The 26,647-nt window shown below is 34.5% G+C and overlaps 2 protein-coding genes across 8 annotated transcripts in view; both read right to left on the bottom strand.

Annotated features, from left to right (window-relative positions):
* Positions 1 to 1,467: 1,467 nt before the first annotated feature.
* On the bottom strand, positions 1,468 to 4,227 carry LOC105445518 (gastrula zinc finger protein XlCGF57.1-like). Its single transcript, XM_030994364.1, has 2 exons — positions 4,164 to 4,227; positions 1,468 to 3,650 (listed from the first exon to the last, which is right to left on the bottom strand). Exons 1-2 carry the CDS (start codon positions 4,225 to 4,227, stop codon positions 2,848 to 2,850), a joined length of 867 nt encoding a protein of 288 aa, XP_030850224.1. The 3' UTR covers positions 1,468 to 2,847.
* A 6,421-nt stretch (positions 4,228 to 10,648) lies between these two features.
* Positions 10,649 to 26,647, bottom strand: part of LOC100893402 (oocyte zinc finger protein XlCOF19) — a 40,102-nt gene continuing 24,103 nt past the window's right edge. For 4 of the 7 annotated variants that reach the window (XM_030994639.1, XM_030994638.1, XM_030994641.1 and 1 more), the window contains 2 exons: positions 20,742 to 20,822; positions 10,649 to 12,116 (listed from right to left, as the gene is read on the bottom strand). In XM_030994639.1, the coding sequence (XP_030850499.1) occupies positions 11,425 to 12,116; positions 20,742 to 20,822 (773 nt within the window). In that variant the 3' untranslated portion in view covers positions 10,649 to 11,424. The remainder of the gene's footprint in view (positions 12,117 to 20,741; positions 20,823 to 26,647) is intronic. The other 3 variants (XM_030994636.1, XM_030994640.1, XM_030994643.1) reach the window with 2 other exon arrangements.

The raw sequence follows: 26,647 nt of genomic DNA, 5'->3' as shown, positions 1-26,647 counted from the left end.
TTACATTTACATCATACAAATATAAACAAAAATAATCTTCTTGATTTAGGTCATGAAAAATTCTATGAAATTGTTATGCACTGTAAAGTCTAGTTGGAGTAAATACAAAATTAGCTTTAAATAGAGTGTTGCATGATTGTTCAGACATCACTAGAATTCAGAGCTGTTTTGACTTTCCAGAAAGATTCTTTTATTGATCCATATTCAAATATAGAAAATTGGCCTCCACTGGCAGCACATAAACAAAATACAATATAGTTACAAAATAATTGATAAACACGTGTGTATACGTCACACAATGTACATAAATTCACACGGGAGTCATGACATTAATAAAATGCATAAGTATAAATTACGTAATAACAGGGAAAACCTCTGACAAGAAGGGGTTACAAACTAATTACAACATAACCATGATAATCAACAAATGGTATAATCAATACATCATCAAAGTCAAATACTTACATTGTTATATTAACATAACATAACCAGGAAGAAGGATTGCCACATAAGCTCAGATCGAAGGCGTGGCGATCCTGTATAAACTTAATAATTCCTATTTATACAAATGATGTTTGGGATGGAATGAAATACTCCACGATAAAATATTAATGTAAAATATTAATGTACTGAATTTTTGTGGAGTAATTGTAGCCGAAGCAGGCGTCGAAGAAGCTCAAATATATTATATATATATATATATATATATATATATAAAAGAATTGCAATTTTACTACGATGTTACCATAAATATGTTTTATGTGCAATTTTACTTCTTCAATGATGTATACTTAAACAATAAAAGAAAGCAATTCGGCTCTCGGGCCGCGTATGTTTTTTAATGAAATAAACCACTTAATAGAATGATAAAGGTGATATACAAAAATTCAGAGCCTCGATCAAAACAATTTTTACATAATTGAATATTCACATCAAATGCTAATGCAACTTATTCCAAAAAAGGATGGTAGTGAAATCCTATAATGTGCCATAGGCTTACTATACAATAACATGAGTTACAGATACAAAATCAATTTTATTACACAAGATAATACTGTAGTTCTTTCATGACAAATGAAAGAGAAAAAATATTCAATGTAAAAGTGAGCAGAGAAATAAAGAGTATGAGAAAATCATTACAAATCTGATAAAAGATGCAAAAGAGAAATAGCACTACTAATTAGCAGGGCAATCAAGGGCATTTTCTCAAAACCGGAAATCTGCTTTCCAAAAGACACCTAGCCCCAAACCCTACAAATACAGTATAAGGCATTTCTTCGATGTAGAAGGCTATAGTTAAAGGAAATTTTTGAAACGAGAAGTTGATAAGGCCTTGATTCCCTACTTTCACCTATATATTTCTAACAAGGCTATGAAATAAGATTTCCTCTATATAAAAAAAAACCTTTATAATAATAATAGTCATATTTGTATAACTCTTTATAATTATAATAGTCATATTTGTAAAACTCTTAATATAATATTAAAGAGTCATATTTGTTTAACTTTCTATAATAATATTCATGTTTGTTTAGTGCTTAATACTAAGCTTTTAATTAGTATTTTACATTGTCATTATTATTGATACCCGAGTCATTAGATTCAATTGCTGATCTCAACATGCTCCACTCCCTGGGCAGTGGGTAGTATTTGAGCCAGTTGCCATTTTACAAGTGCACACATGTCACTTCAACCATAGCAAAATTCGCAGGCTATAGGGTACCCATTTAACATCTAGGTGGAGTGGCAAATATAGATTAACATCTTGCCGAGGGACACAAGTGCTGCAGTAGGAATTGAATCGAGAAACATAGGATTCAGTCCGGTGAAGTAACCACAAGACCACATTACTTATACAGACCATTACACGTCTCTAGGCCATTATTAAAATGCAAACATTACAGAGGCTTTTCCCCTGCATGTGTTCTTCATGGCCGGTTCTCATGTGTTCTCAGATGCTTAAGCTTATGGGACACTTGCCAGAAGGCTCAGCTCGTTATTCATATGGACCGCTATTTATAAGGTCCGCTAAACATAAGAACTACTATTCATAAGGACCACTATTCATAATTTGACAAAAGGGCCATTATTCCTAAGGACCGCTATTCATAATATGAGAGAAGAGGGTCGATCGCTATTCATAATACAAAGGGGTTGTTACAGAGGTCCCTAGTCATAATACAAGAAGATGGTTGCTATTCACCCTCTTCTCGTATTATATGTATCACCCTCATTTTGTATTATGAATAGCTGTCCTTATGAGTAATATCCTCAATGTGGATAATAAATAGCGACCCTTAACTCACATTATGAATAACGGTCCTTAAGTCTTTATGAATAGTGACCTCCTTTCTGTTTAAAATCCCTTTATAACTTTTAAAACATTTAAGTGGATTTTTTACTCTGTGTGTTATTAGGCAATTAGCAAGATCATGCTCTATATTAAAGACAAAATCTCTCTTTAGAACAAAGTAAACATTTAAATAGCATTTCTCGAGTATGTATTCTCAGATAACTAGTAAGATTACTGTTAAAAGAAAATCACTTAATACAATTTTAACATTTTTAGGGTTTCCATGCCTTGGAGCTCACTGTTACAAGAAAATTCCTTATCTTATTAGGACTACTTAAATGGTTTCTCTCCTGTATGTGTTCTACAATGGTCGTAACACCCCTTTTATAAGAAAATCTTTTATTACAATCACGACAATTAAAACGTTTTTCTCTAGTGTGTGTGTCCTATAAACATGACAAGTTAGATGACCTGTATCACAAACGGAACGATTAAAGGGTTTCCCACCTGTAAATTATTTAAGCTGGCTATAACATCCAAATGATAAGAAAATCTCATATAACAATCGGAACATTTTTATGTTGTTTTGTAGTAGATGTATGTCTTCTAAGGTGCCAAGTAAGACTATTCGTTTGAGCAAATGTCTTATCACAATGGGAACATTGATAAGGCTTTTCTCCACTGTGTGTTCTTAAATGTCTAATAAGTGAGCTTCTTCGAGAAAAACCCTCATCACACTGGGAGCACTTAAAGGGTTTCTCTCCAGTATGTGTTCTAAGGTGGCAATTAAGTGAGATGAGCCTTTTGAGAAAATCCCTTATCACAATGGGGACACTTAATAAACGATTTCTCTCCTGTATGTCTTTTAAGGTGCCAGTAAGATAACTCTGTTTAGAAAATATCTTATCACAATAGGAGCATTGAAAAGACTTTTCTATACTGTGTGTTCTTAAATGTGTTATAAGGGAACTTCTGTGAGGAAAACCTGTATCACAATGGGAACACTTAAAATGTTTCTCTTCACGGTGTGTTATTAAATGTCTAATGAGGGGAATTCTTTGAGAAAAGCATGTAGAACACTGGGAACACTTAAAGGGTTTCTCTCCTGTATGTGTTCTAAGGTGACGAGTAAGATTACCTTGCGTAGAAAATACCTTATCACAATAGGAACATTGATAAGGCTTTTCTCCACTGTGTGTTCTTAAGTGGGTAGTCAGATTACTTTGGCAAGTAAAAACCTTATCACATTGGGAACACGTAAATAGTTTCTCTCCTGTATGTTTTCTAAGGTGCCTTGTGCACAGAAAATACCTTAGCACAATGGGAACATTGATAAGGCTTTTCTCCACTGTGTGTTCTTAAATGGGTAATAAGTAAAACCCTTATCACACCGGGAACACTTGAAAGTTTTCTCTCCCAAATGTGTTCTAAGTTGGCTACTTAGCTCATACTCGCCCTGATGTGTCTTCTGATGCAGTATAAGAATGTTCTCATCAGTAAATGTCTTACTGCAACGTATAACACAGATGGGACTTCTCTCCACTGCATGCAGTTGTATGTGGGTGTATCTTGTCCTGTCCATTGTCCAACTTTCTATCTGGGGAAGAAAATATACAGTATTCCTTTATCCAACTATTTACTTTATCAACAATTAAAGCATCATTAAAGGGGCTTTGTAACATTGTTCATATGAGAGAAATGGTGCTAAGGTAGTGACCTCATTGCTAGATGTACAGTTTAAGATAATCTGAAAGTTTGAGTAAAAATAGACCATTATTAATGATGAAAATTGGGGAAAACTGATCTGATCGATTCCTTAATTCACCCTATTTTATTATTACAATTTCAAGAGGTGATATCGTATTCGTACTAGTTGGCATCTCTGACGTCCAGCGGACGCCAGAGATTGTCTGCCCGCTATTTATAAGGACCATTCTTCCTGTTTAAGAATAGCGACCCTCAATTATATTATGAATAGCGGTTGACCCTTATCTCACATTATGAATAGCAGTCCATATAAATAACTGTCGTAATGCCTTTATGAATAGTGACCTCCTTAATTTCCGTTTTATGAATAGTGGTCCTTCACGTATAGGAAAATCCACGTTATGAATAGCGGTCCTTGCGACTAGGGAGCGGGTTACCCTATTATGTCTCTTTTGCAGCCAAATTCTGTAGAACTTTGCAGGAATTTTGAATATGTCATGTATGTCTTATCTGTGAAATTTAAACGTTAGCAGTGTCCTAATATTCAAATTATGCAAGGAAACCCGTTTACTTGCTAGATTTCACTTTCAGACATTATTGAGTGACTGCATGACTGGCTTTTTTCATCTTTGGTAATAACATACATAAAATGAGCTGTAAAGGGTATACATGAGCATTTGTCTACATCAATAACCCACTTCTTGTAATGGCCAAAATCAAACTGATTTAATCTTTGCGCAGCATAAAACGTACGACCGTTCGGTACAATGGTATGAAAATCAGACTATTACTTACTGGCTCTAGGTCGATTCGACAACTAATATTCTTTATCTTCCCGTGCACTTAAAGACATTTTCAAGCCCCCCCCCCCTTCTTTTTTTTTTTAGGGAAGTTCTAAATTAGTATAATCTTTCAAATGCTGTTGGAATTTAACCTTTTCATTTTCTTGGGAAGGCAAATGGTACATTTAAAAGGTTTCTCTCCTGTAAGATTTATATACGGTGCCTAATTAGATACTTTTCAATAAAAATCCCTTGCATTTGGAACATTTATATGGAGTTTCTCCGGTATGAATTTTAAAATGACAGGTAACATTACTAATTACGCATATTTTTTAATGAAGATGCCACTGCTTGTCTCTTTAGTAAACAAGATTGATTAACTTTGCGATTGTCTAGGCACGGCAGAATCAGTATCAATTACACGCTCCAGAGGCATTACACAGATCTGGAAAATGGTATGGGACATTTCGAAACCGCGAGGAAATGAAATGCGAGGTAGACGAAATGACTAAGAAGACGGCTATTGTTGAGATCCAGGGACAGATCGTTGACCTAGTTAAGGCCATTAACAAAAATATACATTCGCTACTGACGTCCCGACACAGAAACTTACTTCCACCATCTAAAGATTCCTTGCCCAATTTTCGTCCCCTCCGTAATAATCATGGTTTGGTCATTCCTAGGTGCAGGACTAGCCGGTATTAAAATTCTGCTGTTCCTTCTCTTGTTCGTATACTTAATAATCCTTGATTCTTTCTCCCTTTCTCTCTCTCTCTCCTCTCTCTCAATATCTCTTTCTCTCTTTTTTTGCATTACTCCTCAGAATGATTATAATTGACACATTCAAAATTTGGTATACGTTATATTTTAATAATGGCATTGTATAACAGCTTTTTAAAGTCTATTCAAATATGTGAAATATATATTTCCGTATGGTGTAAATTTCCAATCGAAAAATATCAAACATGCATTATTAAATATGTTTTAGAAACATGTTATCTCAGCTTGGTCGTACTATACGTAATACAACCCTGTTAGATTTAACGACATTTTATTTCAACCACTGTGGAATAATACATTAATAAAAATTGATAAAAAGATAATCCTTGATAAAAAAATAGATTAAGGCTAGGATTCCTTATTTGAGCGAAAATGGTAGCTTTATATATCTTACACCAAGTTCTGCTGTAGGCACAACGTGAGATCGATACATTTTTTTTTAGATTACTGAACTATTGTATACACTATTCCTGCAAGTTGGAAAAGAATTCTGAAAAAAAAAATACATTTGAAGAATCAGAGGTAGCTTTAGATATGAAAAGTAATAACATTATTGTACAAAAACAGATAGCACAAAACGGTTGTCAAAATGGAAACTGGATCTGACTTCACAAGCACATATTCCTGTACCGCTTGAAATGAAGAGGCAAAAGCGTTTCACAAAGCCACTTCTGGCAACTTTAGATTCCAGATTACGAGAGCTTTAGTTCAAATTCCTCCATCAAAGAATTTGTACAAGAACTTTGATAAGCAATTTTGGTCAAACTGATATGCAAACGTTAATCCATTTGTTCTTGTCCTGTTGTAAAAACATTCTGTAAAGATATCAGTAATTGGCTCCGTGAAACCAAAATATTTAGTTTTTCATTCTCACTCACAGATATGTGTTTCGGAGCAGAGACTAGTAACAAAACAAGTAACACTTTTGCTTTTGTTATGTATAGTCAACACTTTATTTTTTCGAAATAAATGCAAAGAAAATAAATAAATATTCATATACAGTTCAAGTTTGAAATTATTCATTTAGAAAAAGTGGAAAGGGTTATTATTGCTACTAGACAAGGAAAAATGCTGAAACATACATTGAAATGGCAAAACATATCAAGTATGTAAAATTGTTATCAATGTTATCTTCAATGTATTATATACGCTACATTTCATAATGTACAACTCATTATTATATTTTTGTTATATTGATGTAGATGTCCTTCATAAACTGCTTTTTCATGTATTCTGATTTGAAGCAATAAACCTAGGATTATATAATTTTTTGAAGACCACTAATTATACAACAACAAGGGGAACACTCTCGGCGGTCTCGCCTGCATTACGCAATTCGATATGATGGAAAATTGAGGTTGGAACATTATTCATAGGCAGGGTACGTGGCCCAGTATCAGGCCCACAAAAAAGAAATTCTCTGAATATAATCAGCATTTTTAAGTGAATATTGACCGAGAATCATCAGAAGAATATTTACTATTAACTGTACCAGGATTGATAACTGAATTGAAATATAAACAAATTAATTTTAGAAAAATGATTTTATTCTCATATTAAGTTGTGAAAACATAATTAAAGTCTACTGACCTGAAAAGACCTTTGACCTTGTGAGCTGGAATTTTTGTCATATGATTTGTGATACTTGATAACCCTTGGTACAAGTTTCATGGAATTTGAACGAACAATTTTGAAAATATGCTAAAAATTCAAAATCTTGATGTTGATGCCACAACAAAGTCTAAGTTTGTTGACCTTAAGGGACCTTGGACCTTAACTTTGTGATCTGAAATTCTAATCACATGATTGGGGATACTTGACAATCCTATAGTCCAAGTTTCAAAGACTAAGAACTTATACTTTATATAAAAAATTCAAGAACTTAACCTTAGGTTGAGTTTTCAATGATGATGCCACAACATAGTCCAAGTCTGTTGACCTGAGAATGACCTTTGACCTTGACTTTGTGACCTGAAATTCTACTCACATGATTGGGGATACTTGATAGCCCTATAGTCCAAGTTTCATTGACAAGAACTTATACTTTAAAAATTATATCAAAACTTCAAAAACTTAACCTAAGGTTAAGTTTTTTATGTTGACGCCGTCGACGTCGCCGTCACCGGGAAAGCGGCGCCTATTTCTCGCTTTTTTGCTACGCAGGCGAGACAAAAATCCCTTTATTACACTTCAGACATTTATGTGGTATTTTCACTCTATGTGTTATCAGGCAATTAGCAAGATCATGCACTGTATAAACGATAAAATCCCTTTTAGGGTAAACATTTTAATGGCTTTTCTCCAGTATGTATTGTCGGATAACTAGTAAGATTACTGTTAAAAGAAAATCTCTTTATACAATCTTAACATTTGAAGGGTGTGTTCTTATATGCCTTCATTGAAAAATTCCTTATTTTGTTAGGAACACTATCCTGTCGTAACATCCCTTTTATAAGAAAATTTTATATCACAATCACGACATTCAAAAGGTTTTCCCTAGTGTGTGTCCTCACATATGACAGGTAAGATGACCTCGTTCAGAAAAACATGTACACACACTAAGAAAATTAAAGGGTTTCCCACCTGAATGTTATCTAAGCTAGCTAATAATAGCATCCCTTTGATTAGAAAATTTCTTATTACAATCAAGACATTTTTATGTTTTTTTTTTTCTAGTACATGTATGTGTCCTAATGATATGATTAAGATCACCTAGTTGAAAAAAACTCTTATCACAATGGGAACATCAATGAGGCTTTTCTCCACATCTAGCGCTGGGTTTTGCGGAAGCAGAAAAATGACAAAATCATCTCAGTAAAAGTTTGAGCAAAAAACGATTGAAAATAAGAAAGTTATGAATTTTTGAACATGCAATCAAACATACACAAATTGGTAACTCTGTGACGTTTCTTTCAAGCTCCCCTCCCATTTACCCTGAACTAAACAAATTAAAAATATATATACTTTCCCCTCAAAAAAATTATCAATCTTACATTCACACTAAATGTAATTATTAACTATAGATGGAACTTTGACTGCACGCAGTCTAAAATGACGCCTCCGCCATAGATCGATTTCACAAACCAAAACAGCAATTTTTCAAATTCAAGTTTGATTGTAATCAATTAACAGGTCCTCAGAATATGGTGATATATATGTATGACCCTTTGAACTTTGACCTCATGACCCTAAAATCTAATCAGTTTATTGGCTCTACAAGATACATATATGTCCCGAGTTTGATAGTAATCCATCCGTCAGTATTGACAATGCATTCACAAGATAGTTTTGCATTAATAATGAGCCCCATGACCTTTGACCTCAGGACCCCAAAATCTAATCAGTTCATTGGCTCTGCAGGATACATATATGAACTAAGTTTGGCGGTAATCAATCAATCGGTTCTTGAGATAACGCGATCACAAGCTATTTTTTCATACATAATGAGCCCTGTGAACTTTGACCTCGTGACCCCAAAATCTAATCAATTCACCAGCTCTGCAAGATACATACATGACCCAAGTTTGGCCGTAATACATCAATCGGTTCTTGAGATAACGCGATCACAAGCTATTTTTTCATACATAATGAGCCTTGCGACCTTTGACCTCGTGACCCTAAATTCTAATCAATTCATTAGCTCTACAAGTTACATACATGACCCGAATTTGGTGGTAATCCATTGCTTCTTGAGATAATGTGATCACTAGAACGGGACGTGAGGACGGACGGACGGAAACCAGAAATGAAAATGGAAACTGGATCTGACTTCACAAGAACAAATTCCTGTACCACTATACCACTGCACCACCGCTTGAAATTACAATACAGTGGCAAAATCGTTTCACAATGCCACTTCTGACAACTTTAGATTCCAGATTACGAGAATTTCAGTTCAAATTCCTCCATCAAAGAATTTCTCCAAATTAATATTTGCACTGTATTGGTATAAAAAGTACACCGATGTGCAATTTTGGTCAAACAAATATATGCAAACGTTCATTCATTTGTTCTTTACGTGTCCTGTTGTAAAAACATTCTGGAATGATATCAGTAATTTGCTCCGTGAATTCAAATTATTTAGTTTTCCATTCTCAGTCACAGATATATGTTTTGGAGTTGAGAATAGTAACAAAATAATTAACACTTTTGCTTTTGTTATGCATGGTCAACTCTTTATTTTTCGAAATAAATGCCCCAAAAATAACTTAAAATTATACAGTTCAAGATTTTTTCTCCAAAATATTTATTGAAAACAAATCTCATTCATATTAACAGTAGTACATGATAATAATAATAGTAATAATAACATGTTCGTATAGACATAGAATATGTATAATACAAATATAGTGTAATAGTTAACTCATCAGCAATAAAAAAAATTAAAAAAAAGTTAACAAAATATCTGCCATTTCTTATTATGAAGATCGAGACAATTTTTCTTGAAAGCAATTATACGTTTCATATTTTCTAAAGGTTTGAGAGCTCGTTGAAAAGAAGGAAATAGTGGAATAAGGTTTTGCATTTTACAAGTGAGTATAAAATATTTTGCAAAAAGAAATAACTGTATTGACGAATTAAAAATTATTGATTATATTCTTAACATATATCATATCAGAATTAAAACGTATATTAATATTGAGAGGTTTTCTGCCTACCAGTATATGAGAATTCAGGCAAAAGGGTTGGGAAATAATTTCTTTGAATTTAACTGGGTTGTAGTACTTGTAGTGACTCCAAGCAATCAATATATCATTCCAGAAAGGATCTGTGTATTTATTGAACATTAAATGATCAGAGCAGAGATTGCTGCTGAAAAAAATATCACCTCCCATACGTCTCAGAGAATGTGCAAAAAACATTTTCCATTTACTTTTGTTGTCTTCATCTAAGTATCTCTTTATCCAAGTAACTTCATTGCACGGTTAAAAGATAATAAATGAGGCATTTTAAGGCCTCCTCCTTTATATTCATTGTAAAGCAAAGAGCGTCTAATTTTGTCCTTCTTATTACTCCATACAAATTTAAAGAGTACTCTCTGAAGTTCTGAAAAGAATGATAAAGGGGGATCAGGAAGAATACAAAGTAAATAAATCAATTTTGGTATAACTAAAGATTTAATAATGGTCACAGTTCAAGTTGGAAATTATTTATTTAGAAAAAGTGGAAAGAGTTATTACCACAAGACAAGGACAAATGCTGAACATACATTAAAATGGCAAAACAAGTATGTAAAATTGTTATCAATGTTATCTTCAATTTATTCTTTATGTTATAGTTTATAATGTACCACTCATTATTATGTAAATTTCCTTCACAAACTGCTTTTTTATTTATTCAGATTTGGAGCAATAAACTTAGGATTATATTATTTTTTAAAGACCACTTATACAACAAAATCCCTTTATTATGTTTAATACATTTATGTGGCATTTTTACTCTGTGTGTTATCAGGCAATTATCAAGATCATGCACTGTATAAACAATAAAATCCATTTCAGAACATAGTCAACATTTTAATGGCTTTTCTCCAGTTTGTATTTTCAGATAACTAGAAAGATAACTGTTAAAAGAAAATCTCTTTATACAATCTTAACATTTATAGGATGTGTTTTTAAATGCCTTGTGAGCTAACTTATATAATAAAATTCCTTATTTTTTAGGAACACTCTCTTCTGTAGTAACATCCCTTTTATAAGGTTTTTTCCTAGTGTGTGTCCTCACATGACAGGTAAGATGACCTCGTTCGGAAAAACCTGTACACACATTAAGAACATTAAAGGGTTTCCTGCCTGTTATCTAAGCTAGCTAATAACATTTGATAAGAAAATCTCATATTACAATCGAGACATTTTTTTTCTTCTAGTACATGTGTGTTCTTAAATGGCTTATAAGGGTACTACTTTGAAAAAAACCTTTATTACAATGGGAACATTTGAAAGGTTTTTCTCCATCGTGTGTTCTTAAATGTCTAGTAAAGTGACATCTCTGAGAAAAACTCTTATCACAATGGAAACATTGTAGAGGCTTTTCAGTGAGGCTTTGTGATCTTAAATGTTGATTAAGGGAAGTTTTATGGGAAAAACCCTTATCACACTGGGAACATTTGAAGGGTTTCTCTCCTGTATGTCTTCTAAGGTGGCGAGTAAGATTAATCAGTTGAGCAAATGTCTTATCACAATAGGAACATTGATAAGGCTTTTCTCCACTGTGTGTTCTAAAATGTCTACGAAGGGTACTTTTATGGGAAAATCCCTTATCACACTGGGAACAATTGAAAGGTTTCTCTCCACTGTGTGTTCTTAAATGGCTATTAAGGGTTCTTCTATGAGAAAAACCCTTATCCTTATCACACTGGGAATACTTGAAGGCTTTCTCTCCAGTATGTGTTCCAAGGTGGCTAGTAAGCTCATAGTCGACCTGGTGTGTTTTCCGATGTAGTATAAGAGTGTTCTCATCTGTAAATGTCTTACTGCAATGTAAACACAGATGGGTCTCCTCTCCACTGCATGCTGTTATATGTGGGTGTATATTGTCTTGTCCATTGTCCAACTCTAGGGAGGAAAAGAAAGTAATTACATCCCTATTGAAGAGAACGTCAAGTTCTGGTATTGAAGTGTCAAAATCAAAATTAAAATCACTGTAGAGTAAAGAAATATCACCAGGCGTATCCAGTCTGCCTATATAGATGCAGAGTATCATGTAATGCTTAAAACCTTCAATACAGTCAACTTCGCATACATCAACTTTGACAGGAAACATTGAAATCTCAATATGTGAGTAAGCCAAAGAAAATTTGACTTTTGCCAAAGTTGACTTTGATGGGACCAAGCAAAATGCATCTTATTAGATGATTTTTTATTTCTATGTAAATCAAAATAAATTAAACCACATCTGGTCCCAAAGAGAACTCAGGAACTTGCCAGCAGTTTTGTTGATATTATAGATTTTATCCAAACTCGGTTTAAACTGTTGTGCAGACATCCAGAAAATAAGAACGTTACCAGTTTTTGTTTTCATATACACGGTATATGACTGCAGACTCCTGTTAAAACTTGGACAATAAAATTACTTTCTACAAGAATATATTGCGAATGAGGAAGAGAACTGCGAAATCTGTTTAATATAATGAATACGGAATGGTAACACTATGAATCAATGATATTGAATTTAGCTACCATTATTGTGCCAACTGTTGATAGATTGTTGGATCTTCCCATACTTCAACTTCATACATGCATTGATACTAATACTGGTGTGATAATCGTGATTGCGGTGACGTGGTAATTAATTTTAATTGACCCTAGGGCTAATATAAGCTAGCTAGTAGTGCTACAATGCCTCCCAAACAAACAGCAATAGCATAATCTATCAAGGAGCTCCTAGACAGTGAGGACTCCAAGGAGGCACTCTCAAACAATTGTAGTAGCAAATTAGATGAAATCTCAAATAAACTTGATGAAATTCACTGCAAACTTGATTATCATGATCAACGCTTCATAACTATTGAAAGTCTCAGAAAGTCAGATATTAAAATAATTGAAGTTTATGATGAACTCGCAACAAAATTTCAGTACCTTCACACTTTATCAGAGAAGGCAAAATCAACGTTGATGGATGTTGAGATGAAAGTGAATGAGAGGGAGACAGCCATCAAACATCTTCTAAGTCAACTGATACGAGCCTCAACAAAATTGCAAACCTGAACTGCCAGTGAAATTCTAACTGAGAACACGCAATGTTTAGAGGCAGCTGCCCCTGACGCCCCAATCTTCATCTTAGGCGACTTTAACCAGTTGCGGCTAGAAAACTCCCTATCAGATTATGAACAATACATTAAAATTCCTACAAGAGGGGATGCCACCCTAGACCTGTGTTACGGAAATATTTTAAACGCATAGGAGTCCAGGGCGTGTCATCAACTAGGCCGATCAGACCATCGGAACATACAGCTGATACCGGCATATAAACAGAAACTGAAACGGAGCAAGCCGGTCACTAGGCAACGATACGCTTGGACCACAGAAACCAATGAGGCGTTACGTATATTATATTTAATTAATAATTCCCAAATTGATTTAAGACGCAAACACATGTATGGATACCCAACCTCCTCAGTATATTTATATTTATCTCACTTGTTAATTCGTTAATTAGTTTGATCACCTGACACCTCGATTATCTTGCTCTGCTTCAATTACTATGTTAAATATTGTTCTGAATTAGTGTTTTTTTTTAAAACTTCCGATCCTCTGATAATTTGTGCCTAATCATATGTTAAACTTTGTTTATTTACTGTTAATCTCTACATTTTTGTAAATTCATTAGTAAATGTTAATCTGTATATGTTACACCAGTGAAAATCAAATATCCAGAAAAGGACAATAAATACTAAATTGAATTGAATTGAGTTCATGTTGATCTTCGGGAGCAAGATTTAGACCGTAGCCATCGAGTTGGCGACCCTTCTTCAGCAGCACGTAAAGGTGACGCATCCAATTATAGTTAAGCTTAAATCATATTGCACGAGACCTACCGGTAACTGAAAAAACACGGAATTGATTCAAGAAGCATACAGACTCTCAAAAAAAGGCAGAGTTTACGGCGCATGGTCTTCCGATGGAATAATATTTGTATCGGTCCAAACAAAACTCGCATCAAAACCTTGATTTGTACTAAAACAATGTCACTTAATTATCTTACTTGCAATCTAAGGGTAATGTGCAACATCATGACATATCTCTTAGAGGACATTTCACTTTTATTTTTAAGGAATAAAGAGACTTTTTCCTTGTTATATTTCGTTCTTAAAAGAAATTTTCTGACATGTCCTTGAAATTATATTTCCTGTATGTCTATACTTAATTAATGGATAAGACCTGGTCATTTTGGAAATTTTGAAGAAAGTATTGCATACTCAATCACCTTTATCAGTGGATGACAACTTTGATGGAGTGTGTGAAACAGATAAATATTATATTAATCCCCTGACAATTTTAATAATATGATCGCTAATATTATAAATTCTAAAAATATTTCACTTGTTCAGATGAATTGCTTGAAAAACAACTATGAACCTTTATCTGTGTACCTTCAGTAATTGAAAGTTGAAAATTGATGTTATTGCTTTAAGTGAAACATGGTTAACACTACAGATTACCTGAATTCCTTGGAAACATTTCATAAATACACATTCTAAGGCAAAAACAGAGAGAATCATGGTGGTGGAGTTGGTGCTTCCATTGATATTTTTTTGTGTTGATTTAATGTCTTTAATTATAATATAAAGTATTGAAATATTACAAAAGGGTAAAAACTTCAATATTGCTGTTGTGTATTCAAACCACAAAAACAGAGTGATAAATTTTTTATCTCAGGACCCCGTCTTAAAAGAGTTATGATTGATCAGAAATCAATCGCAAGTTTGCAGTCTTCTATCTCTCATGTACATATTCAGAGTAGCGATCGATATCATTCGCAAATAAGTTGCGATCAATATCAACTCTTTATAAGACGGGGCCTAGGGCTGACCTAACAGCAGTACCATCCAAATTGTGCAATGAAAACAACCAAACTATGTACCGGTACTGAATTTACTAGAAAATACAAATTGCAATGCACATTTATTTTCAGAAACAATGAATGCACATTCTTTTTTCCTATCATTTTGAAACCCACTTGAAGAGTGCAGTCCTGTGCTACGTTGATTGATTGCAGATACATATGATTACTTACCGTACCTATTTTTTGTTATTACTAAGGCAGATACGAAACGACCTCGTGACCCCAAAATCTAATCAATTCATCAGCTCTGCAAGATACATACATGACCCAAGTTTGGCCGTAATACATCAATCGGTTCTTGAGATAACGCGATCACAAGCTATTTTTTCATACATAATGAGCCTTGCGACCTTTGACCTCGTGACCCTAAATTCTAATCAATTCATTAGCTCTACAAGTTACATACATGACCCGAATTTGGTGGTAATCCATTGCTTCTTGAGATAATGTGATCACTAGAACGGGACGTGAGGACGGACGGACGGAAACCAGAAATGAAAATGGAAACTGGATCTGACTTCACAAGAACAAATTCCTGTACCACTATACCACTGCACCACCGCTTGAAATTACAATACAGTGGCAAAATCGTTTCACCATGCCACTTCTGACAACTTTAGATTCCAGATTACGAGAATTTCAGTTCAAATTCCTCCATCAAAGAATTTCTCCAAATTATTATTTGCACTGTATTGGTATAAAAAGTACACCGATGTGCAATTTTGGTCAAACAAATATATATGCAAACGTTCATTCATTTGTTCTTTACGTGTCCTGTTGTAAAAACATTCTGGAAAGATATCAGTAATTTGCTCCGTGAATTCAAATTATTTAGTTTTCCATTCTCAGTCACAGATATATGTTTTGGAGTTGAGAAGAGTAACAAAATAATTAACACTTTTGCTTTTGTTATGCATGGTCAACTCTTTATTTTTCGAAATAAATGCCCCAAAAATAACTTAAAATTTATACAGTTCAAGATTTTTTCTCCAAAATATTTAATGAAAACAAATCTCATTCATATTAACAGTAGTACATGATAATAATAATAGTAATAATAACATGTTCGTATAGACATAGAATATGTATAATACAAATATAGTGTAATAGTTAACTCATCAGCAATATAAATAAAAAAGTTAACAAAATATCTGCCTTTTCTTATTATGAAGATCGAGACAATTTTTCTTGAAAGCAATTATATGTTTCATATTTTCTAAAGGTTTGAGAGCTCGTTGAAAAGAAGGAAATAGTGGAATAAGGTTTTGCATTTTACAAGTGAATATAAAATATTTTGCAAAAAAGAAATAACTGTATTGACGAATTAAAAATTATTGATTATATTCTTAACATATATCATATCAGAATTAAAACGTATATTAATATTGAGAGGTTTTCTGCCTACCAGTATATGAGAATTCAGGCAAAAGGGTTGGGAAATAATTTCTTTGAATTTAACTGGGTTGTAGTACTTGTAGTGACTCCATGCAATCAATATATCATTCCAGAAAGGATCTGTGTATTTATTGAACATTAAATGATCAGAGCAGAGATTGCTGCTGAAAAAAATATCACCTCCCATACGTCTCAGAGAATGTGCAAAAAACATTTTCCATTTACTTTTGTTGTCTTCATCTAAGTATCTCTTTATCCAAGTAACTTCATTGCACGGTTAAAAGATAATAAATGAGGCATTAATTTAAGGCCTCCTCCTTTATATTCATTGTAAAGTAAAGAGCGTCTAATTTTGTCCTTCTTATTACTCCATACAAATTTAAAGAGTACTCTCTGAAGTTCTGAAAAGAATGATAAAGGAGGATCAGGAAGAATACAAAGTAAATAAATCAATTTTGGTACAACTAGAGATTTAATAATGGTCACAGTTCAAGTTGGAAATTATTTATTTAGAAAAAGTGGAAAGAGTTATTACCACAAGACAAGGACAAATGCTGAACATACATTGAAATGGCAAAACAAGTATGTAAAAATTGTTATCAATGTTATCTTCAATGTATTCTGTAAGCTATATTTCATAATGTACCACTCATTATTATGTAAATGTCCTTCACAAACTGCTTTTTTATGCATTCAGATTTGAAGCAATATATAAACCTAGGATTATATTATTATAAAGACCACTTATACAACAAAATCCCTTTATTACTTTTAAGACATTTATGTGACATTTCTACTCTGTGTGTTATCAGGCAATTATCAAGATCATGCACTGTATAAACGATAAAATCCCTTTCAGAATAAAGTCAACATTTCAATGGCTTTTCTCCAGTATGTATTTTCAGATAACTAGTAAGATTACTGTTAAAAGAAAATCTCTTAAAACAATCTTAACATTTACAGGGTGTGTTCTTATATGCCTTGTGAGCTCACTTTTATGAGAAAATTCCTTATTTTCTAGGAACACTCTCTCCTGTAGTAACATCCCATTTATAAGAAAATGTTATATTACAATCATGACATTCATAAGGTTTTCCCTAGTGTGTGTCCTCACATGACAGGTAAGATGACCTTTTTTCAGAAAAACCTGTACTCACACTAAGAACATTAAAGGGTTTCCCACCTGAATGTTATCTAAGCTAGCTAATAACATCCTTTGATAAGAAAAATCTCATATTATAATTGAGACATTTTTATGTTATTTTTTCTAGTACATGTATGTGTCCTAATACTATGATTACGATCACCTAGTTGAGAAAAATCTTATCACAATGGGAACATTAATGAGGCTTTTCTCCACTGTGTGTTCTTAAATGACGTGTAAGGGTACTACTTTGAGATAAACCTTTATCACAAACTTACAATTTATAGGGTGTGTTCTTATATGCCTTGTGAGCTCACTTTTATGAGAAAATTCCTTATTTTTTAGGAACATGCTCTCCTGTAGCAACATCCCATTTATAAGAAAATGTTATATTACAATCATGACATTCATAAGGTTTTCCCTAGTGTGTGTCCTCACGTACATGACAGGTAAGATGACCTTTTTCAGAAAAACCTGTACACACACTAAGAAAATTAAAGGGTTTCCCACCTGAATGTTATCTAAGCTAGCTAATAACATCCCTTTGATAAGAAAAATCTCATATTATAATCGAGACATTTTTATGTTATTTTTTCTAGTACATGTACATTGTGTATGTGTCCTAATACTATGATTACGATCACCTAGTTGAGAAAAATCTTATCACAATGGGAACATCAATGAGGCATATCTCCACTGTGTGTTCTTAAATGGCGTATAAGGGTACTACTTTGAGAAAAACCTTTATCACAATGGGAACATTTGAAAGGTTTTTCACAATGGGAACATTGTAGAGGCTTTTCAGTCAGGCTGTGTGATCTTAAATGTCCACTGAGAGAAGTTTTATGGGGAAAACCCTCATTACACTGGGAACACTTAAATAGTTTCTCTCCTGTTTGTATTTTAAGGTGATGTGTAAGATTATTCTTTTCGGAAAATCCTTTATCACAATATGAACATTGGTAAGGTTTTTCTCCACGGTGTGTTCTTAAATGTTTAATAAGGGTACCTCTTTGAGAAAAACCTTTATCACAATCTTAACATTTATAGGGTGTGTTCTTATATGCCTTGTGAGCTCACTTTTACGAGAAAATTCCTTATTTTTTAGGAACACTCTCTCCTGTAGTAAAATCCCTTTTATAAGAAAATGTTATACTACAATCATGACATTCATAAGGTTTTCCCTAGTGTGTGTCCTCACATGACAGGTAAGATGACCTTTTTTCAGAAAAATCTGTACACACACTAAGAACATTAAAGGGTTTCCTACCTGAATGTTATCTAAGCTAGCTAATAACATCCCTGTGATAAGAAAATCTCATAATATAATCGAGACATTTTTATGTTATTTTTTTCTAGTACATGTACATTGTGTATGTGTCCTAATACTATGATTACGATCACCTAGTTCAGAAAAAATCTTATCACAATGAGAACATCAATGAGGCTTTTGTCCACTGTGTGTTCTTAAATGGCGTATAAGGGTACTACTTTGAAAAAAAAACTTTATCACAATGGAAACATTTGAAAGGTTTTTCTCCACTGTGTGTTCTTAAATGTCTAGTAAAGTGACTTCTTTGAGAAAAACCCTTATCACACTGGGAACACTTAACTGGTTTCTCTCCTGTATGTGTTCTAAGGTGGCTAGTCAGCTCATTCTTTTGAGAAAATGTCTTATCACAATGGGAACATTGTAGAGGCTTTTCAGTCAGGCTGTGTGATCTTAAATGTCTACTAAGGGAAGTTTTATGGGAAAAACCCTCATCACACTGGGAACACTTAAATGTTTTCTCTCCTGTGTGTGTTCTAAGGTGACGTGTAAGATTATTCTTTTCAGAAAATCCTTTATCACAATATGAACATTGATGAGGTTTTTCTCCACTGTGTGTTCTTAAATGTTTAACAAGGGTACCTCTTTGAGCAAAACCTGTATCACACTGAGAACACTTAAATGGTTTCTCTCCTGTATGTGTTCTAAGGTGACATGTAAAATTATTCTTTTCAGAAAATCCTTTATCACAATGGGGACATTGATACGGCTCTTTTTCTCCACTGTGTGTTCTTAAATGGGTGGTAAGATAACTTGGGCGAGTAAAAACCTTATCACACTGGGAACACTTAAAGGGTTTCTCTCCTGTATGTGTTCTAAGGTGTCTAATAAGGGTACTTCTTTCAGAAAAACCCTTTTCACAATGGGAACAGTGAAAAGGCTTTTCTCCTGTATGCGTCCTTAGATGCTTTCCTAGATTACTTTGGCAAGTAAAATCCTTATCACACTGGGAACACTTAAATGGTTTCTCTCGTGTATGTGTTCTAAGGTGGCTAGTAAGCTCATTCTTTTGATAAAACATCTTATCACAATGGGAACCTCGTTGAGGCTTTCCCTTAAGGTTGTGTGTTCTTATATGTCTAATAAGGTTACTTTTATAGGGAAAACCCTCATCACACTGGGAACATTTAAAGGGTTTCTCTCCTGTATGTATTTTAAGGTGGGTAGAAAGACTAGTCTTGTAAGAAAATTTCTTAATACAATGGAAACATTGATGAGGCTTTTCTCCACTGTGTGTTCTGAAATGTCTACGAAGGGTACATTTATGGGAAAATGCCTTATCACACTGGGAACACTTGAAAGGTTTCTCTCCACTGTGTGTTCTTAAATGGCTATTAAGGGTTCCTCTTCGAGGAAAAGCCGTATCACACTGGGAACACTTAAATGGTTTCTCCCCTGTATGTGTTCTAAGATGACGAGTAAGACTAGTCTTGTAAGAAAATGTCCTATTACAATTGGAGCATTGATGAGGCTTTTCTCCACTGTGTGTTCTAAAATGTCTACGAAGGGTACTTTTATGGGAAAATCCCTTAACACACTGGGAACAATTGAAAGGTTTCTCTCCACTGTGTGTTCTTAAATGGCTATTAAGGGTTCTTCTATGAGAAAAACCCTTATCCTTATCACACTGGGAATACTTGAAGGCTTTCTCTCCAGTATGTGTTCCAAGGTGGCTAGTAAGCTCATAGTCGACCTGGTGTGTTTTCCGATGTAGTATAAGAGTGTTCTCATCTGTAAATGTCTTACTGCAATGTAAACACAGATGGGTCTCCTCTCCACTGCATGCTGTTATATGTGGGTGTATATTGTCTTGTCCATTGTCCAACTCTAGGGAGAAAAAGAAAGTAATTACATCCCTATTGAAGAGAAGGTCGAGCTCTGGTAAGTGCCAGAATTAAAATGAAAATCACTGAAGAGTAAAGATATATCACCAGGCGTAACCAGTCTGCCTAGATGCAGATTATCATGTAATGCTTAAAACCTTCAATACAGTCAACTTCGCATACATCAATTTTGACAGGATGAATTGAAATTTTCGATATGTGTGTAAATCAAAGAAAATTTGACTTTCGCCCAAGTTGACTTTGATGGGACCAAGCAAAATGCATCTAAGTAGATGATTTTTGCTTTCTATGTATTAAATCAAAATGAATTAAACCATATCTGGTCCCAAACAGAACTCAGGAACTTGCCAGCAGTTTTCTTGATTTTATAGTTTTTATCCAAACTCGGTTTAAACTGTTGTGCAGACATCCAGAAAATAAGAAAGATACCAGTATTTTTTTCATGTACACGGTATATGACTGCAGACTCATGTTAAAACTTGGACAATAGAATTACTTTCTACAAGAATATATTGCCAATAAGGAGGAAGAGAACTGCAAAATCTGTTTAATATAATGAATGAATGGGTACTGAATACGGAATTGTAACACTTATGAATCAATGATATTGAATTAAGCTACCATTATTGTGCAAACTGTTGATAGATATAGTAGGATCTTCGAAACAATCTACTACGGTCCCATACTTGATGTAACGGTTAGTGAACTGCGTACATGCATTGATAATAATACCGGTGTGATAATCGTGATTGCAGTGACGTAGTAATTAGTGTCGACCCTAGCGCTAGTCCAGCTACTACAATGCCTCCCAAACAGACAGCAATAGCATAAGCTATCAATTAGGAGCTCCTAGACAGTGAGGACTCCAAGGAGGCACTCTCGAACAATGGTAGTAGCAAATTAGATGAAATCTCAAATAAGTTTGATGACATTTACCGAAACTTGATCATCATGATCAACGCTTCATATCTATTGAAAGTCTCAGAAAGTCAGATATTAAAATAACTTATGTTTATGATGAACTCGCAACAAATTTCAGTACTGTAACGAACCAGTTCGCCACAATTTAAGTTATCTTGCAGAAAACGTAGGGGGCGCAGTAAGCTTTAGGGGCATAAGGGCTCAGAGCGCGATTACAGACGCACCATGCATAAAGCAGCTCTCAGAGCGTCTCAGAGGCTATAAATACCAGTATTTTACGGTAATTTTGTCACTTCGACGCTGGCTCTCGTCTTGGTCAGATAGCGAACTCTCCGCTTTTCTCCAGCTGAGCTAAAGTAAGGAAAAGGACTGGAAGCGAGAAATAGAGTTCCTACAAAAGGCAATCCCTGCCTTTACTACTTGTTGAGATTAATACAGGTAATTGGTGTCGGTGTTAACTATGATAACATGTTGGAGAAGTTGACTTATGTTTGTATTAATAAAGTATACAGTTAAACAATCCATCGTTTCATAACGTGTAATTAGTTGAGTCTCCATAGACTGATGTAATATAATCCTCTCATAGAGAATACACGTCCAGCTATCCAAAACACCTCTCATCTCCACACTCATATACTTTGGGAAAACGGAGCCACGTCAGGGCCTCTAAACTACAAGCCAAATAGAAACCGCTCTCATTATTCGGATGGCAAATTCTTCGTCAGATGACGGTGATAGAGGCAAGGGACAGGCCAGCCCTCCAGCATCCAGGACCCGTTAGGTGATACGTAATTCATGCTCATGTGTAACATAATATCGAACGCATTTTCACGATTTCATCTTACGTTATAAAATACTACTCCCATTGTGGTCTATATCCATGAGTCAAGTTTCAACTGTGTAAGGCAGAGGGAGACGGAGCAATAGAATAAGAGGGAGGCAAGGCAAGAGAGAGAGAAAGAGGGTGAAAGAGTAGAGAGAGAGATTGATAGATGCAGAGACAGACCAAAAAAGGGAGAGGGGCAGAACATGAAACCAATTAGTAACACATCAATCCATTGCATATTAAGAAACTGAAACATCTTTAAATTGTTTCCCACCTCATTCCATATTCTGGACCCTTCAGAACATTCAAAGAAGATAAGACGATAGGTTTCTACCTCTTTTCTACAAAAGGAACATACATTTGACTGTGTTAACCCAAAAAGATACAGTTTATCATTACAAAATATGATGTTATGTAAGATTTTAAACTGAAATTCCCTGGTGACCATGATTAAGAGTGGTATAGCGCCCCCTTCAGGTATTTGATAGAGATTTGTAGAATCAGGATTTCAGAAAAAGTCGCCAAACACGCAAACTAAGAAAATTCTGACACGTCGCCTTTAATTGAAATTGTCACTATGATGATGTCATCAAAATGATAAATGATGTACATCATTCTGATAGATAATTTTCTTAGCTACACCATATCAAAATTTGGGAGAACATAGAGCACAAAAAAGCTAGATAGTGCTCAAAGATCAATGTCATGTAGATTCATGATGTGAACAAATTTCACCTTCCATAGACGTAACACGCAAATTGAGAAAATTCTGACATGTGGCCTTTAATTGAATTTTATACTATGATGACGTTAACAAAATAAAAAGCAGTGTGTATTGATCTTGTAGGCAATTGCCTAAGCTACAAGATACTGCAATTGTGAAGAAAATCAGTCAACAATATGAGAAATACACTAAATTTTCCATAAATATAATGACGTCATAATATGCAATTTTGTATTTTGACTTTCAAGGCCATTATGATGACGTCAAGATGTATTTAATGGCCAAATGAGCTATGAAATCATATCTCCGACTCATACTCTATCAAAATTTGAAAAAAGCTTGGCAGTCCTTGTTCATCCCAATGGACTTTTTATAGGCATGTTTTTGCCTATATATACTATGTAATGCATGAGCTCGCGCGCTCGGATGTTTATCTTGAACGGACGCTCATTCCGTTATTAATAGTGATAAAGAGATGAACATGATATCAAAATGCTTGGAAAAATGTGCCAAACCTGATGACAGAGAAAATTTGGCGATTATATGTTGAAAAATGCCAAAACGCGCAAAAAACGCGCACGCATGCGCCTTTGAGTGATTTTTTGTCAAATATGCTTCATATGGCTTGAAACGTATGCAAACAAAATTGGGAATGATTTGGAGCATTTTTAATTTTTGCGCGCAAGAACGCGTACGCGCGGATTTGTGTACGTTCTTTTTATCTTAAATTGACCGGAAGGATATTGATCTTAATCATGATAAATATGAATGAAAAATTACTTTCCGTTATGAAGATATGATCATCAGTTGATTTTCACAAAATGGCGCCTGGATGACGATAATTTTGAGTCTTTGAAAAATCATGCAGTTCTAAGTTAGACTAAGATCTATCATCATTGAAAGTTTCATGACAATGGCTTTTGCAATTCTTGAGGTATCCTGTGAACAAAATTGAGGAAGAATAATAATAATTTCTTCTATACAGACACAAAATAAATACTAGACTCTAATTCGTCACTTTGACGAATTAGGTGATACGTATGCTCATGTGTATCATAATGAAGAACGCATTTTCACGATTTCATCTTTAGTTTACTACTCCCATTATGGTCTATCCATGAGTCAAGTTTCAACTGTAGGGCAGAGGGAGACAGACCAAGATAATAAGAGGAAGGCAAGGCAAGAGAGAGAGAGAGGGAGAGGGTGAAAGAGAAGAGAGATAGATAGATGCAGAGACAGACCAAAAAAGGAGAGGGGCAGAACATGAGAAAAGAAGGAAAAAGAGCAAAAGAGAGAAGAGAGAGAGATGCAATTGAGAACAATGCCTTCCAGATGACCATGATTAAAAGTGGTATAGCGCCCCCTTCAGGTATTCGATTGAGGATTGTTATATATGATAATTGACATGTCACCTATGGTTGAATTTTTGACTATGATAACGTCATGATAATGTTAGTCTACATAAATATTGTGGAAACTTGTCTCAGTTACAACATACTCAAAAATCAACAAAATCCAAGCAGAAATACCAGCGATATTGCTCAAAACACAGGAATGTAGAATCCAGACTTGAGAAAAAGTCATCTCCCATAGGGATTAAACTCAAAAAGTAATGGATTTAGTGAAAATAGGGTAATAATAAAGTAAATAGAGTTGTTCATTACATTATTTGCGACTCTACGTGTTTTATTAATCAAAGGAGATATGGTACAGTGAAAGGTAAAAAAAAAAAAGTGAAGAAAAATATTGTTGGAGACACCCGGACTCGAACCATGGATCTCGAGGATGGAAGTCAAGTGCGTTACAGATATACCCAAACATTTCCCATAGCGATTACACGTAAACGGGAAATGGAATTCTGAAATCCTACTTTTCAAGTGAAATATGAGCATAATCCCGGCATCTGATCGAAAAATAAAAGGCACATTGGTGATAGCTTACCGTCTCAGCTACAACATATTCGAAGCTCAGCGAAAACGAAGCTAAAACAACGGAGATTTTGCTCGCGAAAGACAGGAGTGTCGAATCCAGTTTTGAGAAAAAGTCATGTCCCATAGAAAATACACGAAAAATGTGAAAAATTGACATGCCTCCTTTAATCGAAAAAAAAAGCCATGATGCCTTTGTCAAAATGAAAAATTGTGAACACTAAATTTGTAGAGAATTGTCTCAACTAAAACATTTCAAAATTTGAAAGAAAATCAATCAATATTTACAGAGATACAATCAATTTTCCAAAAATCTGCTGACATCATAATATGCAAATTGAAATTTTGAGTTCGGAGGCCATTATGATGATTTCATGAGTTAATTGAGGGTCAATTGAGACATGAAATCATATTTCCGACTCATAATCTTTCTAAATATGAAAAAATATTGGGAGTTCTTATCTATTCTGAAGAGTTACAACAAACTTTGTATAGGCATGTTTTTGCTCTTGTATTGTGGATAAAGATAGCGCAGGTCCGCGTGCGCTGTCAACTTTGACGGACGTTCATTGCGTTATTAAAAGATGAACAAGTTATCAAAATGCTTGGAAAAATGTGCCAAATATGATGATAGAGAAAATATGGCGATTCTATGTTGCAAAATGCTAGTACGCGCAAAAAACGCGCGCGCATGCGCATGAGCGCGATTTTTTGTCAAATGCTCCATATGGCCTGAAACGTATGCAAAAAAAAATTTGGGATGATTTAGAGCATTTTAAATTTTTGAGCGCGCGGACGAACGCGCACGCGCTCATTTTTGCATGTTTATTGATCTGAAATTGACCGGACGGATATTGATCTTAATCATGAAAAATTCCTTTCCATTATGAAGATATGATCATAAGTTGATTTTCACAAAATGGCGCCTGGATGACGTCACAATGATTTTGAGTCTTTGAAAAGTCACACAGTTCTAAGTTAGACTAAGATCTATCATCATTGAAATTTTCATGACAATGGCTTTATTCAGTCTTGAGATATCCTGCGAACAAAATCGAGGAAGAATAATAGGAATAATAATAAAAATCTTGACGAAATCAATAGGTGATACGAAGACTTCGTACGTATCACCTAATAATACTGTAAACTTATAGAGCGCACACACCGTCCGGGGACGCTCATGGCGCTTAGCTAGCTCAGCAACAGTTCTTTTTGATACAAGTAAAATAAACAATTTTGCAATATTCATTTATTTAACCCATTTATATCCTCAGCTCTGCCCGGTGGGGCCGGGTGCCCTCCAGCTGCTCTGTTGACGTTCACTGACAATTTAAGGGACTCGCCCAGTCAGCACATTATTCACAGGATCTCTAGGATCTGAGGCCACCAGGCCCCACACGGGCAGCCAA

This window comes from Strongylocentrotus purpuratus, unplaced genomic scaffold (genome assembly GCF_000002235.5).
Source record: "Strongylocentrotus purpuratus isolate Spur 01 unplaced genomic scaffold, Spur_5.0 spur5_scaffold_21, whole genome shotgun sequence".
Classification (NCBI taxonomy): Eukaryota; Metazoa; Echinodermata; class Echinoidea; order Camarodonta; family Strongylocentrotidae; genus Strongylocentrotus; species Strongylocentrotus purpuratus.
This window is presented reverse-complemented; position numbering and strand designations above follow the sequence as displayed.